At 45.6% G+C, this 16,950-nt stretch overlaps 1 protein-coding gene across 1 annotated transcript in view; it reads right to left on the bottom strand.

Moving 5' to 3' along the window:
- The window catches only part of IGSF9 (immunoglobulin superfamily member 9), a 32,714-nt gene that overhangs the window by 5,213 nt on the left and 10,551 nt on the right, over positions 1-16,950 (bottom strand). The window contains exons 3-17 of the mRNA XM_070950669.1: positions 16,641-16,793; positions 13,629-13,780; positions 12,843-12,960; positions 12,415-12,556; positions 12,177-12,322; positions 11,704-11,846; positions 10,932-11,072; positions 9,619-9,735; positions 9,176-9,326; positions 7,010-7,133; positions 6,051-6,226; positions 5,099-5,349; positions 4,141-4,225; positions 2,273-2,443; positions 174-219 (exon numbers count right to left, since the gene is read on the bottom strand). Of these exons, the coding sequence (XP_070806770.1) occupies positions 174-219; positions 2,273-2,443; positions 4,141-4,225; positions 5,099-5,349; positions 6,051-6,226; positions 7,010-7,133; positions 9,176-9,326; positions 9,619-9,735; positions 10,932-11,072; positions 11,704-11,846; positions 12,177-12,322; positions 12,415-12,556; positions 12,843-12,960; positions 13,629-13,780; positions 16,641-16,793 (2,116 nt within the window). The remainder of the gene's footprint in view (positions 1-173; positions 220-2,272; positions 2,444-4,140; positions 4,226-5,098; positions 5,350-6,050; positions 6,227-7,009; positions 7,134-9,175; positions 9,327-9,618; positions 9,736-10,931; positions 11,073-11,703; positions 11,847-12,176; positions 12,323-12,414; positions 12,557-12,842; positions 12,961-13,628; positions 13,781-16,640; positions 16,794-16,950) is intronic.

The raw sequence follows: 16,950 nt of genomic DNA, 5'->3' as shown, positions 1-16,950 counted from the left end.
CAGGGGTCCTTGATGCTGATTTTCTTGACCCAACTAGATAAGGCCATCAGTGCTGAAGCCTGAGCTACAAATATTCTCGTCCATCGGGAAAAAGAAAACAGCAGATAGAGGGAAAAGGGGCTGCGGAAGACACCAGGAAAAAGGAGGGTAAGTAACGCAACGGTGCAACTTACTGCGTTGAGAGAAGCTTCTTGGTGGAGGAAAACACAATGGGAACATCTGGAAGGTCATGGGAACACAAAAGGGGAAATTATACAGAGAGGAACATAAAAACCAGGCAATTAAATCATCTGGCAACGGGATGGGCAAAGGAGCCTGAGTGGCGTAGGAGGCTAATGCCTCCTACTAAGGCAGCATTTAACATCCAGCTGCCTGCAATTACTGCGAGTTCAATTCTCCCCAGGCTCAAGGTCGACTCAGCCTTCCATCCTTTCTAAGGTGGGTAAAATGAGGACCCGGTTTGTGGGGGCAATAAGCTGACTTTGTATAAAATATACAAAAGTATGAAGGCTATTGCTTAGCGCATTGTAAGCCGCCCTGAGTCTCCAGAGAAGGGCGGCATATAAATCAAATTAAAAAAAAAAAAAATTGCCACACCGCAACCTGCAGCCACACACACACACACACACACACACACACACACACACACACACAGAGCTTTTGACCCATTCCCAGATCCCTCAAGACCCAGCCCAGCCCATCACGCAGAGGTTGTTTTTATGGGGAAAATAGGAGGAGGACGGATCTTCGTGTCTGTTGTTTGCCGTGTTGATTTATTTATAAAAATAATGGCAGGATTTTTGAAAAAAAAAGTGAAAATGAACAACAAAGTAATAGCATCGCATTCCATTTTTTTTTAAAAAAAATAATCAAGTTAATACTAGGTATAAAATGCAGAAAAAAAAATAAGATAATGCCTGGTATATATATATATATATATATATATATATATATATATATATATATATATATATATATATATATATATATATATATATATATATATATATATATATTTTAAGTTCTGGAGCTCGCAGGATGTCTGCTTCTTTCTTTACTAATATACCTGGAACTTGTATATTAGTAAAGAAAGAAGCAGACATCTTGCGAGCTCTGGTACTTAAAATTTTAAAAGAATTAAAATTTTATTTAACTAAGCTTTCATCACCAATCTGCTGACATCGTCAGAGTATTAAACTACCATTATAGAGATCTCTGCCTTTATATGCCATTAATCAATTTAGCCCTTGCATGTGTAATAGGCCCTTCCAGCCGTCTCCCACTTGTAATCAACTTCTGTTGTTTTTGCTGTCGTCATGCTGGATGATGGAGGCTTAATTAGCTAGGAGGGAGGAAACAGTAGGAATTAAGTAGGATTTTTTTTAATTTCATCACTGATATATATATATATATATATATATAATATCTGTCTTAAGTTTTCGCGGATGTGTATATGCAAAAAATTAAAATCTCAGGTGTTTTGCCACGTCATGTTAAATAAGTTAGTTAAAATGTTTAAAATTCTGGTTAAAATCCTAGCTTAAAATCTTCCAAAAATCCACTTGCAGAGTGCTCTGTAAGGATTTTTGGAAGATTTTAAGCTAGGATTTTAACCAGAATTTTAAACATTTTAACTAACTTATTTAATGTGACGTGGGAAAACACCCGAGATTTTAATATTTATATATATATATATATATATATATATATATATATATATATATATATATATATATATATATATATATATATATATATGCGTTTGCAGAAGCCAAGGTGGAATTCCCCCAAGAGACTTTTTTAACAGCCACAGGAAAGGGCTGACCAGTTTCCTGCCACGGTGTGAAGTGTGGCATAGTGAGTTGAGTGTTTGGGGCAGTATTTTTCTACCATGGCAACTTTAACATAGGTGGGATAAAACTCCCAGAATTCCCTAGCCAGCATGCTTTAATATCTGGACTTCGACTCCCACAATTCCCCAGCTAGCATGCTTTAAGAGGGATGGACTTCAACTCCCAGGATTCCCCAGCTAGCATGCTTTAAGAGGGAGCGCGTGGACTTATTGCCATGCGCTCAAAAGTCCGATTGGGCTTATTATCAGGGGATGTCTTATTTTGGGGGAAACAGGGTAGTTCCTTCTTCTGGACATGTCCACCACATGTGATAATACGATCCTGGTATCTGATGGCATTTCCTATTGCTGTTGCTTTTTGTTGTCGTGTAACCGTCACGCTTGTTTTTGGGCGGGTGGGGGGCTCGGCAGCCAGCTTACCTTGCCTGCGTTTGCGGAGACGGGCTGCTCTTCTCCGGTTCATGACGCAGGCGGCCATGGTGCTGAAGATGACCGCCGTGCTGAGGAAGCAGACGCCCCCAATCACGCCGGCCAGCACAGGCTGGGGTAGCATCTCGGGGAGCTGGGTACGGGAAGGATACACCTCCATCCCTGCGGACGCCAAAGCAAAGCAAGAGCGATCAAAAATGTTGTCGTTCGGTCACTAATCTTCACGATCCCACGGATCGCACGCCGCCGCGCTCCTCTGTCCTCCAAATTCATGTTCGTTGTGCCAATTACAGGCAGTTCTCGACTTACGACGGTTCATTTAGTGACCTAAGTTATAACAATGCTAAAAAAAGTGACTTGTGACCGTTTTCCCCACACTTACGACTATTGTACCGTTGTACCGTTCTCCCATGGTCATTGAACAAAATTCTATTCTATTCTATTCTATTCTATTCTATTCTATTCTATTCTATTCTATTCTATTCTATTCTCTCTTCTGTTTTCTACTCTACCCCATTTTCTCTTCTCTCTTCTATTTTCTACTCTACCCCATTTTCTCTTCTCTTCTCTTCTCTTCTCTTCTCTTCTCTTCTCTTCTCTATTTTCTTCTCTACCCCATTTTCTCTTCTCTCTTCTCTTCTATTTTCTACTCTACCCCATTTTCTCTTCTCTTCTCTTCTGTATCTAAAAAGGTTCAATTATGGCCCAAATTTTGTTAATCTGAGATGTTTTTGTTACTCACCCAACTAACTTCATCAGTCAAAATAAAAAATTAGCTAGGCACACTCAAGAGAATTGTTGGCAAGTGTTAGTACATTCCAACGACTTTCTGCCATTTTTTTTTTTTTTAATATTTTGACTGATGAAGTTACTTGGATGAGTTAACGAAATGTCTCTGATTAACCAACTTTGGTCCAGCTGCCATGACTTAACCTTTTTCGATACTTTTGGCCTGGATGATTGAGTCTTCATTTACCCACTTCTCATTAGGTATCCAAAGTATTTGAGCTTCGGCTTCAGAATTATATATGTAGAATTCATACAACATACGAAGCTTGTTTGACATTCATTCAGGCTATTTCTCGCCTAAGCTCTCAGCCTATTTAATAAATTGATAACTAAAGTGTTATCAATGGTATAAAATATTAAATAACGGAAGCATTACTGAAGTTATATGTCCTATGACGAAACTTAGGATTGGAGGCAAAGCTACACCAAAAAAAGAGGTTAATTATTGTAAACAAGGCAGGAGTAGGATTAAAAAAAATAAAGAGAGGGATAAAATTTTCTGAGCTAATCTACTCAGAAACTGTTAACATTTCTGTTCAGAGATTTAGGAAAATGAAGAATTACTCCTATTCCAATAGGCCAGACGAGGTTCTTTTAGAACAGTGTTTCTCAACCCTAAAAACTTTCAGATACGAGCTCCCAGAATCCCCCAGCCAGCATGCTTTAAGATGGGTGGACTTCAACTCCCAGAATTCCCCAGCCAGCATGCTTCAAGATGGGTGGACTTCAACTCCCAGAATCCCCCAGCCATCATGCTTTCAGATGGGTGGACTTCATCTCCCAGAATCCCCCAGCCAACATGCTTTAAGGTGGGTGGACTTCATCTCCCAGAATTCCTCAGCCAGCATGCTTTAAGGTGGGTGGGCTTCGAATCCCAGAATCCCCCAGCCAGCATGGTGGCTGGTTGGGGAATCCTGGGAATTGAAGTCCACTTCTCTGAAAGTTGCCAGGATTAAGAAACACGATTTTTAGATTCAATTCTCAATGACAATTCAATCAGGTTGAATCGCATCCTTGGCGAGCTATCAAGATTGACTAGCCCACCATTTGCCAGAAATTGTGAGACTTACCTGTGGTTGAAACATTGACTACATTACTGGGGTAACTGATGTAGCTACCGGCAAAGGCCATCAGGCGGAACTCATAGAAGGTATCCTGTGTTGGAACGGGGAAGAATTAGACGATGGACATTAGGTCCGCCCGCCAAAGCACATGCTATCTGACCATGATAAGCAAGCAACAGACCAAGGCATTATGTATGCAAATAAAAATAAACTTTGGAGGAATCTATCCAGCAGAACTGGATAAAACATTCTCGTTTTGAAGTTTTATTAATATTCTCAACCTTAGAAACTTTAAGAGGAGTGGACTCCAACTCCCAGAATCCCCCAGCCAGCATACTTTAAGATGGGTGGACTTCCACTCCCAGAGTCCCCCAGCCAGCAATGCTTTAAGATGGGTGGACTTCCACTCCCAGAATCCCCCAGCCAGCAATGCTTTAAGATGGATGAACCTCAACTCCCAGAATTCCCTCAACATTATGCTTTAAGATGGGTGGACTCCAACTCCCAGAATCCCCCAGCCAGCAATGCTTTAAAATGGGTGGACTTCCACTCCCAGAATCCCCCAGCCAGCAATGCTTTAAAATGGGTGGATTTCCACTCCCAGAATCCCCCAGCCACCATGGTTTAAGACAGATGGACTTCAACTCCCAGAATTCCCCAGCCAGCATGCTTTAAGATGGATGAACCTCAACTCCCAGAATTCCCTAAACAGCATGCTTTAAGATGGATGAACCTCAGCTCCCAGAATTCCCTAAACAGCATGCTTTAAGAGGGGTGGACTTCAACTCCCAGAATCCCCCAGCCAGCCACAGGAATTCTGGGAGCTGAAGTCCACACAGTTTCAAGTTGCCAAAACTGAGAAACGCTCAGTGCTGAGTAATACACTTTTCTCCGTGCAAACCACACCATTCTGGGCTGAGGTTTCTCCAGGGGTTTGGAAAGCTACAACTGGGACCAGACTCACCTTGATGAGTCCAGGCACCAGGAATTGGGTCTCGGAGCTGGGAATGGACCCACTCAGGACCTCCCACTTCCCCCGGTTCTGGCGCAGCTCCAGGGAATATCCCATCAAGGCTGAAGGATCGTGGAGCGGAGGTTCCCACAGGAGGAGGACCCCACGCGTGGTCTCGTTGGATCTCAGGAACTGGGGTGGGGGAAGGAAGACCAGGGAGGCTGTGGTTGGAAGGACGGGGAGCACAGTCTGAGTGGAGACCCCTGAAAATGGAAGAAGAGAACAGGAGGGTTGCCTTGAGGAAGGACGCAGGTTGCTTTGATCTTCTTAAGTCCATGATGGTGAACCTATGGCACGCAGGCAGAAAGTGGCACGTAGAGCCATCTCCCTGGGCACGGAAGCTGTCTCCCGTTGCTCTTCCGGTTTCGCCCTATCCGGTAGCAATGGAGGCGGGTGGTTTGGAGAACCGGTAGCAAAAATCCCTGCCACCCCCCCCCCCCCACCACCATGCCCAGCTAAGCTGCGTGATCATCAGAGGCTTTTTTTTAACTTTTAAAAGCATTTTTTCTACAACCTCTTCGGCCGAAAAAATGCTTTTAAAAGTAAAAAAAAAAAAAAAAGCCTCTGATGATCAGGCAACTCAGCTGGGATCGTCAGAGGCTTTTAAAAGCATTTTTTTTTTTTTACAATCGCTTCGGCCAGAGAGGTTGTAGAAAAAAATGCTTTTAAAAGTTTATAAAAAAAAAAAAGTTGGCCACGCCCACTCAGTCACATTACCCACCCCACCCCCACCAAGCCACGCCCACAGAATTGGTCGTAACAAATTTTACATTTCACCACTGCGCATGCACGGGAAGCAAACCGGTGGCAATCCGCGGAGGATTTTACCCCTGACCGGAACCCTGGGATTCGGAAAAAAACACAGCCTCTCATCCCGAGCGAAGCGGTTATATAAGCTTCTCACCCAGAGGCGCGATGGAAATGATTTCGCTGAACGGACCACTGCCGAGTTTGTTCTGAGCCAAAACGCTGAATTGGTAGCTCGTATCTGGCCGGAGGTTCTCCACCAGGATGTGGGAAGCCCCCACAGGCACCGGCAACGAAGCCCAGTCATGGTGGGGCCGGTTCAGGCATCTCAATCTACGGTTGAAAACAAACAATGTCTGTTACGGAAGGACACTTCGATTCCTACCATGGGAAGAATGCAGCAGAGGGATTCATATAATTTACCTATCGGTTGGCCCAGCACCAAAAATGTGAGTGCGCTCGCGTGTGTGCTTCGCTCACAAGCGTCACCTTCGTGCATGCGCCCGGCCTTCCGTGCATGTGCTTTGCTCACGCGTGCGCCTTTCGCGCACGCACCCGGCTTCAAAAACTTGCCTAAATAGGACAGCAATAGAGCTCGCGATTTCCACTACGGGTTCGCTTGGACTGGTACGAACTGGCTGAATACCACCTCTGGAAGAATGGTTGCAGAAGTTGGTGGAAATGGCAACATTGACTACTTCGACTGAAGAAAAGAACGTAAGGGCTTTTGTTTCCACATGGAAACCGTTCCTGAACTTCGTGGGGGGCATGGGGAGTTACGTGCGCATTCACGGGGGAGCATGGAGGAGGTCGTGCATGCATGCGCAGGGCCCCCGCGCATTGCATTATGGATCTGGCACATGCGCATCCTATTGGCACACGACGAGAAAAAAGGTTAGCCATCACTGTTTTATAATTTAATTAAAAAATTTGAAACAAAAAACAACACGGAAGCCTCCAGAATGCCAGCTTAAAACAGAGGGGTGAAATTTCATACAACAGAAATACAGACAAATTTTGGGACGAAGCATCCGGAAAGTATTTTGAATATTGACGGAAAGAGAGAGGGGAAAAAGGGAAATAGGACAGCTGAGAAGAATGGCTCCATAGACCTACATTGGCGTGTACCAGATGCTGAACCTCTGGAAATAACCTCCATCGAACCCGGGGTCCCAGGTTACATTGACTGCTTGTCGTAGGGGCCACACGGAGACGTTGACTGCGGCGTGGGGGCTGGTACCTGATGTGAGGGAGGAGAAAAAGAGCTGCATTAATTTAACTCGATTCAGCGGAAGGACATCAATGAAGAGATTTCAGGGCGTGATTTCGCCAGACAGAATTTGGGGTACAAATTTACGACAGGCAGTTCTTGACTTACAACCATAGTTCGAAGTTACAACGGAAAAAGGGACTTATGCCTGTTTATTCACAGTTGTGACCTTGGCAGCATCCCCAGGATAACGTGATCAAAATCCAGAGGCTCGGCAACTGACTAGTATTTATGACGGTTGCAGCATCCCGGGAAAACATGATTCCCCTTTTGATCGAGGTTTTTGTTGTGTTGTGCATTGGTTTGGGATCAATTGAGAAACTGTAGAGTGAATTTAGGGCAGGTTTTTTTATGAATCAAATTTTTATCAGATTTGCTTGGTTGCCTTTTTTTTTACAAATAAATAAACAAATAAACAAACAAATAACTCTCTTACTACCTCCCTGACTGGCATTTAAAAATAAAAATCACAGCATCCGGCACAATGAAGTATGACTAAAGCGATCAGATGTCTCTTAGAACTTATCCAGAGTTTTCCTGCCGTTGTAGACTCTGATGTATGGCTAAGAAGACCTCGACTTAACGACCGTAATCGAGCCTGCCCATTATGTCTTAACTTAACAACCGCAGTGATTCGCTTAACAACTTGCGATGAGAAAGGCCATAAAACGGGGCAAAACTCACTGAAGCGCTGTCCTCAGTTAGCTGTGGAAACTTGGGGCTCAACCGTGGTCGTTAAGTCGAGGACCACACATGCTTCCAAATCACAGCGGACACCAGAACGAGAGTCCCGTTCTCTTTGGCGACCACGGAGGACATTAAGAGGAAAAATGTACCTAGTCAAGCTGTTGGCCGAACACGACGGTTCCTCACGAAAAGTGTCATCGCTGCGTCGTTCAGCTGAAATGCTTTTTGAGAGGGTCCCTAACGAACACTTTTTGAGAGGGCCCCTAACAAACACTTTTTGAGAGGGCCCCTAACAAACACTTTTTGATAGGGCCACTAACAAACACTTTTTGAGAGGGCCCCTAACAAACACTTTTTGAGAGGGCCCCTAACACTTTTTGATAGGGCCCCTAACAAACACTTTTTGAGAGGGTCCCTAACGAACACTTTTTGAGAGGGCCCCTAACAAACACTTTTTGAGAGGGCCCCTAACACTTTTTGATAGGGCCCCTAACAAACACTTTTTGAGAGGGTCCCTAACGAACACTTTTTGACAGGGCCCCTAACAAACACTTTTTGAGAGGGCCCCTAACAAACACTTTTTGAGAGGGCCCCTAACAAACACTTTTTGATAGGGCCACTAACAAACACTTTTTGAGAGGGCCCCTAACACTTTTTGATAGGGCCCCTAACAAACACTTTTTGAGAGGGTCCCTAACAAACACTTTTTGATAGGGCCCCTAACAAACACTTTTTGAGAGGGCCCCTAACGAACACTTTTTGATAGGGCCCCTAACAAACACTTTTTGAGAGGGTCCCTAACAAACACTTTTTGAGAGGGCCCCTAACAAACACTTTTTGAGAGGGTCCCTAACGAACACTTTTTGACAGGGCCCCTAACAAACACTTTTTGAGAGGGCCCCTAACAAACACTTTTTGAGAGGGTCCCTAACAAACACTTTTTGATAGGGCCCCTAACAAACACTTTTTGAGAGGGCCCCTAACAAACACTTTTTGATAGGGCCCCTAACAAACACTTTTTGAGAGGGTCCCTAACAAACACTTTTTGACAGGGCCCCTAACAAACACTTTTTGAGAGGGCCCCTAACAAACACTTTTTGATAGGGCCACTAACAAACACTTTTTGAGAGGGCCCCTAACACTTTTTGATAGGGCCCCTAACAAACACTTTTTGAGAGGGTCCCTAACAAACACTTTTTGATAGGGCCCCTAACAAACACTTTTTGAGAGGGCCCCTAACATTTTTTGAGAAGGTCCCTAACAAACACTTTTTGATAGGCTATTAGGGACCCCTGACACCCTGCCCTCTTGAGTTAAGAACTCACCCAACACATGGACAGTGGTGGTGGCACTAACCCTGGCCACGCCGTTGTTGGCGGCGCATTCCCACAAACCGTGCTGTTCCTTCGTCAGGGGCCGCAGGTTCAGGCTGCCATTTGTGTCCACCTGCACGTTGGCCAAGGTCTTGCTCCCCACCTGTGCAGCAGGACAGCAAACAAACAAAGCGACTCAATCGTGTCACATACAAGCAAGTCCTCACTTAACACCCCCGAATCGGGGACCGACAACTCTGTCGCTCTGCAAAGCGGTCATTAAGTGATATTTCCTCCCCCACCCCACCCCAAGTTTTTATATTCTGCTTTGAGAGCTGAAGAGTAGGTTTGGCATGCAACAGGCAATCTCAAACGGTTAACTTTAAAAACAAAAAATGCAGCTGCTGAATCTATCAGGAATCGTCCGGTTCATGCAAAACCGGACTGCGACTCACTTTTGTCCAAGAGGTGATAGGGATGGGATCTCCTTGGGCCAGGCATGGAATTAACAGCTCCCGGCCCACCTCCTGGAAATATTCCTCTTTGGGCCGAAGGGTGAATGTGGGAGGGTCCTGCAAAATAGAATACCACCGAAAACACACACCACCGTTAATACAGAACAACAGAGTCGGAAGGGACCTTGGAGGTCTTCTAGTCCAGCCCCTGCTCAACCAGGAGACCCTATACCAGGGCTGGTAAACTCTCGGCCCATGGGCCGAATCCGTCACTGTGTTGGCCACACCCACGCCCGGTTTAGCAAAGGAGGAAAATGCCCCGATACGTCATGTGACACCGCCGTGAGTTTGACACCCCTGTCTTATACCATTTCAGCCAAGTGGCTGTCCGATCTCTTAAAAACCACCAGTGATGGGAGCATCCCACAACTTCTGCAGGCAAACCTTTCCGCTGATTTACTTGTTCTCACTGACAGGAAATTCCTCCTTATTTCTAAGCGGCTTCACTCCTTGGTAAGTTTCCACCTATTTCTTCTTGTCCTGCCTTCAGGTGCTTTGGAGAACGGGTTGACCCCCCCCCCTCTTCTCTGGGGCAGCCCCTCAAATATTGAAACGCTATTCTCCAAAGCACCTGAGGGCAGGACAAGAAGCCATGGGTGGAAACTAATCAAGGAGAGAGGCAACTTAGAACTAAGGAGGAATTTCCTGAAAGTGAGAACAATTCATCAGTGGAACTGCTTGCCACCAGAAGTTGTGAATGCTCCAACACTGGAAGTTTTTAAGAAGAGGTTGGATAACCATTTGTCTGAAGTGGTGTAAGGTTTCCTGCCTAAGCAGGGGGTTGGACTAGAAGACCTCCAAGGTCCCTTCCAACTCTGTTATTCTGTTCTATTCTACTTCTATCATATCACACCCCTAGTCCTTCTCTTTGTTAAACTAGACATACCAAGTTCCTGTTTCCCACAACCGTTCAGCGTTATGATTGAACCTCCAAATCTTTTTTCATTTGTCTTGCTCTTCTCTGCACTCTTTTCTAGTATCTCAACAACTTTTTTTGTATAATGCAGTGACCAAAACTGGATGTGGGTGTTCCAAAGTACGGTCTAACCAGGGCAGTAGAACATTTCATAACATTTTGCAGAAAAGCCCCTAAAATTGCCGATAGATGGCTTAAATGGGAGTTGAAATCCACCCGTCTTAAAAGTTGCTAAAGTTGAGCGATCTAGATCTTTGCCGGCACTACAAGAGATGGAAACGCCTGGAATGTTTTATGGAGAGTTCATTTTGTCCTGCTTCCTGAATTTCTTACTCACTTTGAGGAGGGCCCGTGTGGGTGCCGAAATACCAGCCGTTCCAAAACTGTTGTACGGAGTACAAGCATACACGCCCAGGGCGTCATCGTTGCTCGTGGCGATGATAATCGTCCCATCGGTTTTCAGGGACCAACCTGGGAACTGCAGAAAGGGAGAACGCAGGGGCTGTTCCGACTTAGGCGTTCCCAAGAGCACAAAGCAGACTCCTTGTCCCGACAAAAATTGATTAAGTTATTGTGAATTCCTCTCATTCACATCTAGCCAAGTCTTTCAAGGGAGAATTTACAGTCACAGACCTTATCTGGCTTGGAGAGCTGCCAGGCCCGGTGAACAGCCAAAAGTAAAAACATAAAATGCAAAAATTTAAAAGCAATTTAAAAACATATTAAACATATTCCCTCTGGGAGGGGCCATTCATCGTCCACCTGTGGCTTTACTCCTGAGTGGACCCTTGTTCTTTAGCTTTTCCCTTCACCTGGCAACTCTGTGCATGCACACACTGGGAACAGGCTCCAGCTGTTTGTCTGCCTCAGTGATGTCTGACTCTGAAGGCAGCTGATAACTGTCAGACGGCCCTGGCCCCATCTCTGCCTCTGATGCAGAGCCCTCATCAGAGCCTTCCCCAGACTCCAGGACTGGCCCACATTCCTCCCCAACCTCCTCACTGTCCGAATCTGCTGCTAGCTTCGTTGGCGGGCCACAGAAAAAGAATGGGAGAAAACACCCAACAAAGCTGGGGGGCAGGGGGTGCCCTCAGCTTTCCAAAACATACCTTGCCAATCTCCAGTGGTTGCCCGTCTTTGAGCCAGCTGACCGAGAGCAGGGGAGGGTTGGCTCTGCTGGGGCACCGGATTATGCCTTGCATGCCGATGGGCAGAAAGGTCTCTGGAGGCATCTTAGCGACTTGAGCTGGATCTGTCAGGTGGAGGACAGCTGGGTGTCAACGGTGGGATGGCGAGATCAGGGCACCGGGAAGGGAAGCTAGAAGGTCTAGGGGCGGTAACGAAGGAGGGGCTTAGGGTTGTGGAATCCTTGGGGATTGTGAGGCCAAGGGGTGGACCAAGAAGCCGAAAAGGATCTAGGTGGCAGCACAAGAGGGAAAGGAATTCAGTGGCTCAGTGGCTAAGACGCTGAGCTGGTCGATCGAAAGGTCGGCAGTTCAGCGGTTCGAATCCCTAGTGCCACATAACGGGGTGAGCTCCTGTGACTCCCACGAAGATGCAATCGTAATGAAGCAGCACTTACACAGAACTGTAAGGAAGGCGGAAGCCGAGGGCGATTTCCGAAGCCCATTGCTGGGAATGCAAGTATATTTTCCCGAATCCTCCGGGGTCGTTTTCTGTACCAAAAGGCTTCCATCCACCAGGATTTGAATCCGTGACCGGAGATGACTGGAGGCCAGGAAGGAAAAAGGAAGTCAAACGAAGAAACATGGAGAGACAGCTGTGTTGTCATTCTAGGTCAGGGTGGTCTCCAAACTTACCTGAGGTGGAAGACGTTGTTGCCGCCCTGAAACCAGCTGTAGGTGAGGTTGGCAGGATAGGCTTCAGCTCGGCAAGCGAAAAAGGCATCTTGGCTGAGGTTGACCGTGACGTCCTTAGGAGGGACCACGATCACTGGTGGCCCTGGCAGAAACGGGAGGACAGAAAACTCGTAATTTTTTTTGCAGAAAATTGAGCAGAACAGAGGAGAGTCGCCGACTTCGGTCATTAAATAAAAAGGTCGTAAGTTGAGGACAGCCTCTAGCGCTATCCACAATGCTAGCCACTTACAAGTCAATTCCTACGATGCTCCAGATGTTTCTTGGTGCTGCAAATCACCATGATCATGATCAACCCTTAAAGTCCCTTCCGACTGATTGTATGATTCCTCTTTCGGTTTATTAGCCTCTCCAGGTCAGAAACGACCTACCTTGGACGAGGAGGCGGGTTGTGTGAATAAGAGCGCCCTCTTGATTGGTGGCGTGGCAGGAGTACAGGCCAGCAGAGGTCCGTTCAACTCTAGCGATGAAGAGAGTCCCATTTTTCACCTGGAAAAAACCAAACCAAACAAAACATGGATTTAGGTTGACCTGTATCCTGCTGAAGACAACCCAATCTTCAGGCCACTGTGCGGAACAACGCTCTGATTTAACACATTCTAATTTAACGGATCTCCATTTAACGGATTTCGGATCTGACAGGACAGGTACCCACCATAGATTCAATTAATAACTTCCTTGTTCCTGCTGAAGACAACCCAATCTTCAGGCCACTGGGTGGAATAACGCTCTGATTTAACACAACATTCTGATTTAACGGATCTCCATTTAACGGACTTCGGATGCGGCAGGTCAGGTACCCACATAGACTCACTTAACAGCTTCCTTGTTTAGCACTGGAAATTCTAATCACCACTGTAGTTGTTAAGTCGAGGACAACCTGTGTGCCATTTTCTAAACGGATGCCAAGGACTTCTGTATTTAACAGACCACTGGAAATATTCAATTAGGCTGTTCAATCCAGGTAAACAGAGTGATCTCCCCAACCTTTCCAGCTTGGAAGACTGGTGGTGGTGGTGGGGAAGGGGAGAGTCCCGCCGCTCGCGCGAGCCTGCTATTTCCATGGCCCGGTTCTGAACAGGCCGCAGCCCGGTTGTGGGCCACAGCTTGGGAGGTTGGGGACCTCTGCTGTAACAGACATGCCAAAAACAACATACCTGTATTTCATTGCCATTATCAATGGTTTGGCTGTTTCTCTTCCAAGAGACGAGTGGCGGTGGGTTGCCGGTAGCCGAACAAGAGAGGGTCACAGATTTTTGGTCCTGGATCTCTATCAAAGCTGGTGGGGTCTTCTGGAAGACGGGGGGAGCTGCAAGACAAAATTGAGAAAACCATAGAAGCTACGGTTTCAAGATTCCCACGCTCCATTCTTTCATTTCTGTCTCTCTCTCTCTCTCGCACGCGCGCGCCAGTCTTCCCTCTGTGCCGCTCAAAATCCCAAATTTTGGGGGAGGGCTTCAAAAATTTTAGCAAGGGGTTCTCTGCCTGGTTCTTGGGTGGGCAAGACTGTGGGAGAGACTGTGGGAGAAGAAAGACTTTGCTGGAGAGGAGTTCACTGTCAATTCAAATGAGCCTTGGTGGCGCAGCAGACTAAAGTGCTGTTAAGTAACACCAGCTGCCTGCAATTACTGCAAGTTCAAATCTCACCAGGCTCAAGGTTGACTCAGCCTTCCATCCTTCCGAGGTAGGTAAAATGAGGACCCGGATTGTGGGGGCAATAAGCTGACTTTGTATATAAAAAAAAACACCGCTGGGGGGGGGGGGCGAAAGCCCTACTAAGCAGGTATATACAAAAGTATGAAGGCTATTGCTTAACGCATTGTAAGCTGCCCTGAGTCTCCGGAGAAGGGCGGCATATAAATCGAACCAATAAATAAGCAATAAATAAATTAAATAAAAAGGGGTTTATCGGGACGAGGACTCGGCGTCGTGCTGCAGGGAAAGCCTAGATCAGAACATCTACCTGAAGGGTTTTAAGGATGATTATAAACCAGGAACTCTTTTGACAGTCACCTGATTATTTTCATTGAGATATTCCCTATTTGGGGGAGGGGGATTCTGAAGAAAATGTGGGCTGTTTTGATTTGTCGGGGGCCTGCAGGGAAGGTTCTCCCAGCATTTAAATTCAGTTTTAAGAAAATACATCCTGCTGGTCAGAATCAACAGCCTCCGTGAGATTCTTCTGCTTCGTGGAAGATTTTAATCCAAGGCTGTCGCCCACCCACTAAAAGGGTTTTCCCCTCCGCCTCCCTCTGTTCAAGGCAGGCCATCCACAAAGCGACAATTAACCAGGAAGGAGATTACAGCGGGAGGTTTAGCAAAACAGCAACCTACGAGACACCGGATTATGTTCAAAGCAAGACGGCAGATGGGAGTGGCAGGTGAGGTCACTCGTCAGCTAAGAAAGAACGACATTTGTAGGGCAAGAGATTGTTGGGATCAACATGCGTTGTGTGTCTCTGTGTGGGTGTGAGATGGTCACAATCTTTGCTAAATCCCTTTCTAGTCTGCTTCGAAAGACGAAAACGGTCAGTCGTGGCCCAAATTGTGGAAAACCTTTTGGGAAAAGTGTATTTTTTGAGGTTTGCTGGCTAATAACACCACTTTTTTTTTGGAGTTTCAAGATAATCCTATTCCACTGCTGGAATGGCCTGGGAATAGCCCAGACCTTCACCCAATTGGAAATTTATGGAGCTGACTAAAGAAACTTGTGAGTCAGAAGCCACCCAGCAATCAAACCCAGTTAATAGAAGCCATCATTCAATCTTGGTTTCACATGAGAACAGCTACAGAACTCAAAGACTTGGTTCACTCCATGGGAAGACGTTGTAAGGCCGTCATTCATGCTGAAGGTTACCCAACTAAGTATTAACTGATATGGGGATAATTTTTGCAGATCTTGTTTTTTCTATGGTGATCATTTTTGTCTATCTCGTTTTTTTCCACGTGTTTCACTTTCCTTCTTTATACTGTAACGGCTATTCTAATAGCAAATCCTTCATAAAAGTGATTGCATTACATTCTTGATTAAATTATCTTCCCATTGATATATCATTTTATGGTACTACTCCAAAAAAAAAAAAGAGAAAAAAGTGGTGTTATTAGTTTTAGAAAATATACTTTTCCCAAAAGGTTTCCACAAGTTTGGCCACTACTGTATATATATTTTTGCAAAGGCAAGAAGAAAATAAAATGGGTAAAATTTTCCGAAGTAGGAAACTTGTTCCAAAGCGAGCCTGATAGTACAGTGGACTAAAGCACTGTTATTAACATCTGCTGCTTGCAATTACTGCAAGTTCAAATCTCACCAGGCTCAAGGTTGACTCAGCCTTCCATCCTTTCAAAGGTAGGTAAAATGAGGACCCAGTTTTTTGGGGGCAATAAGCTGACTTTGTATAAATATACAAAAGTATGAAGGCTATTGCTTAACGCACTGTAAGCCGCCCTGAGTCTCCGGAGAAGGGCGGCATATAAATCAAAGCAAAAAAAAAAAAAAAAAAGTTATGGAAGGGAGTATTATGTGCCGGCTCCCCTCGTTGATAAAAACAAGGTCAAGATAAAATGTGGAGACCTTTCTAATTGCCCCCTCCCTCAAAATAACATAAATTTCTTTCCAAGGGGCAAAGAATTTTGCAACCTCAGAAATTGAATCAGGTCAGGTGGAATTTCAGTAACCGGCTGTGAATGAAGCAGACTTGCATCCAGGAAATTTATCCTCCTGATCTGGCGAGACGTAAAATCTATTAAGTTCAGGCTTAACGTCCGCCAATTTTTCCCATCCTTTTCCAAAAAAAAAAAAAAAAAGTCATGAAAACGGACAGAGGGCTCTCCATCTTGTGTCAGTGAGTTCCACAGGACAATGTCCTTTTCTTTACCAAAAAAATAAAATAAATAAAAATACAGATAGTCCATGACTGATGAACATTCAATTTGTGACCGTTCGAAGTTACAATGCCCCCCCCCCCCAAAAGGGACTTAACAGCTTGTCCTCGCACGGACACAGTTCACTTAACGATGGAAATTTTGCTTCCAATTGTGGTTGTAAACTGAGGACTACCAGAAGAGAGGCACGACCACGGTTCTATTGAATTTTTTCCCCACTTACTGACTGAGCCCAGAAAGACTTTGATCGGGGGGGGGGGGGGGGGGAAAGGACATTCAAGACTTACAATTCACAATGAGTTGAGTCCAGGTGCCATTCTGAAATTCATCATCGTTGTTGGGGCGGTTGAGGAACAATACCCGGCATTCGTACCAGCCCTGGTCCTCGGCACGCAGCTGGTCAATCTGTAGGGAAGCCCCGGCTTGGATTCGTACACGACCTGCGTCGTAAAACGAGGAAACAGAATCATCATTTTAACGACCCTATCATCCCTTGTGGGGGGGTGGAGTCTGGTCAACTGAATGCAGCTAGCAGAGTGTTTTACTGGCCGGATGCCCTTCCTGTCACCAATGCGGAGTTTTGTTCGGCAGATATAT

Source organism: Pituophis catenifer, unplaced genomic scaffold (assembly GCF_029215685.1).
Source record: "Pituophis catenifer annectens isolate HBS135680 unplaced genomic scaffold, rPitCat1.0.hap2 SCAF_10, whole genome shotgun sequence".
NCBI classification, from domain to species: Eukaryota; Metazoa; Chordata; class Lepidosauria; order Squamata; family Colubridae; genus Pituophis; species Pituophis catenifer.
Note: the sequence above shows the minus strand (reverse complement) of the source record. Positions and strands in the feature narration are given on the sequence as shown.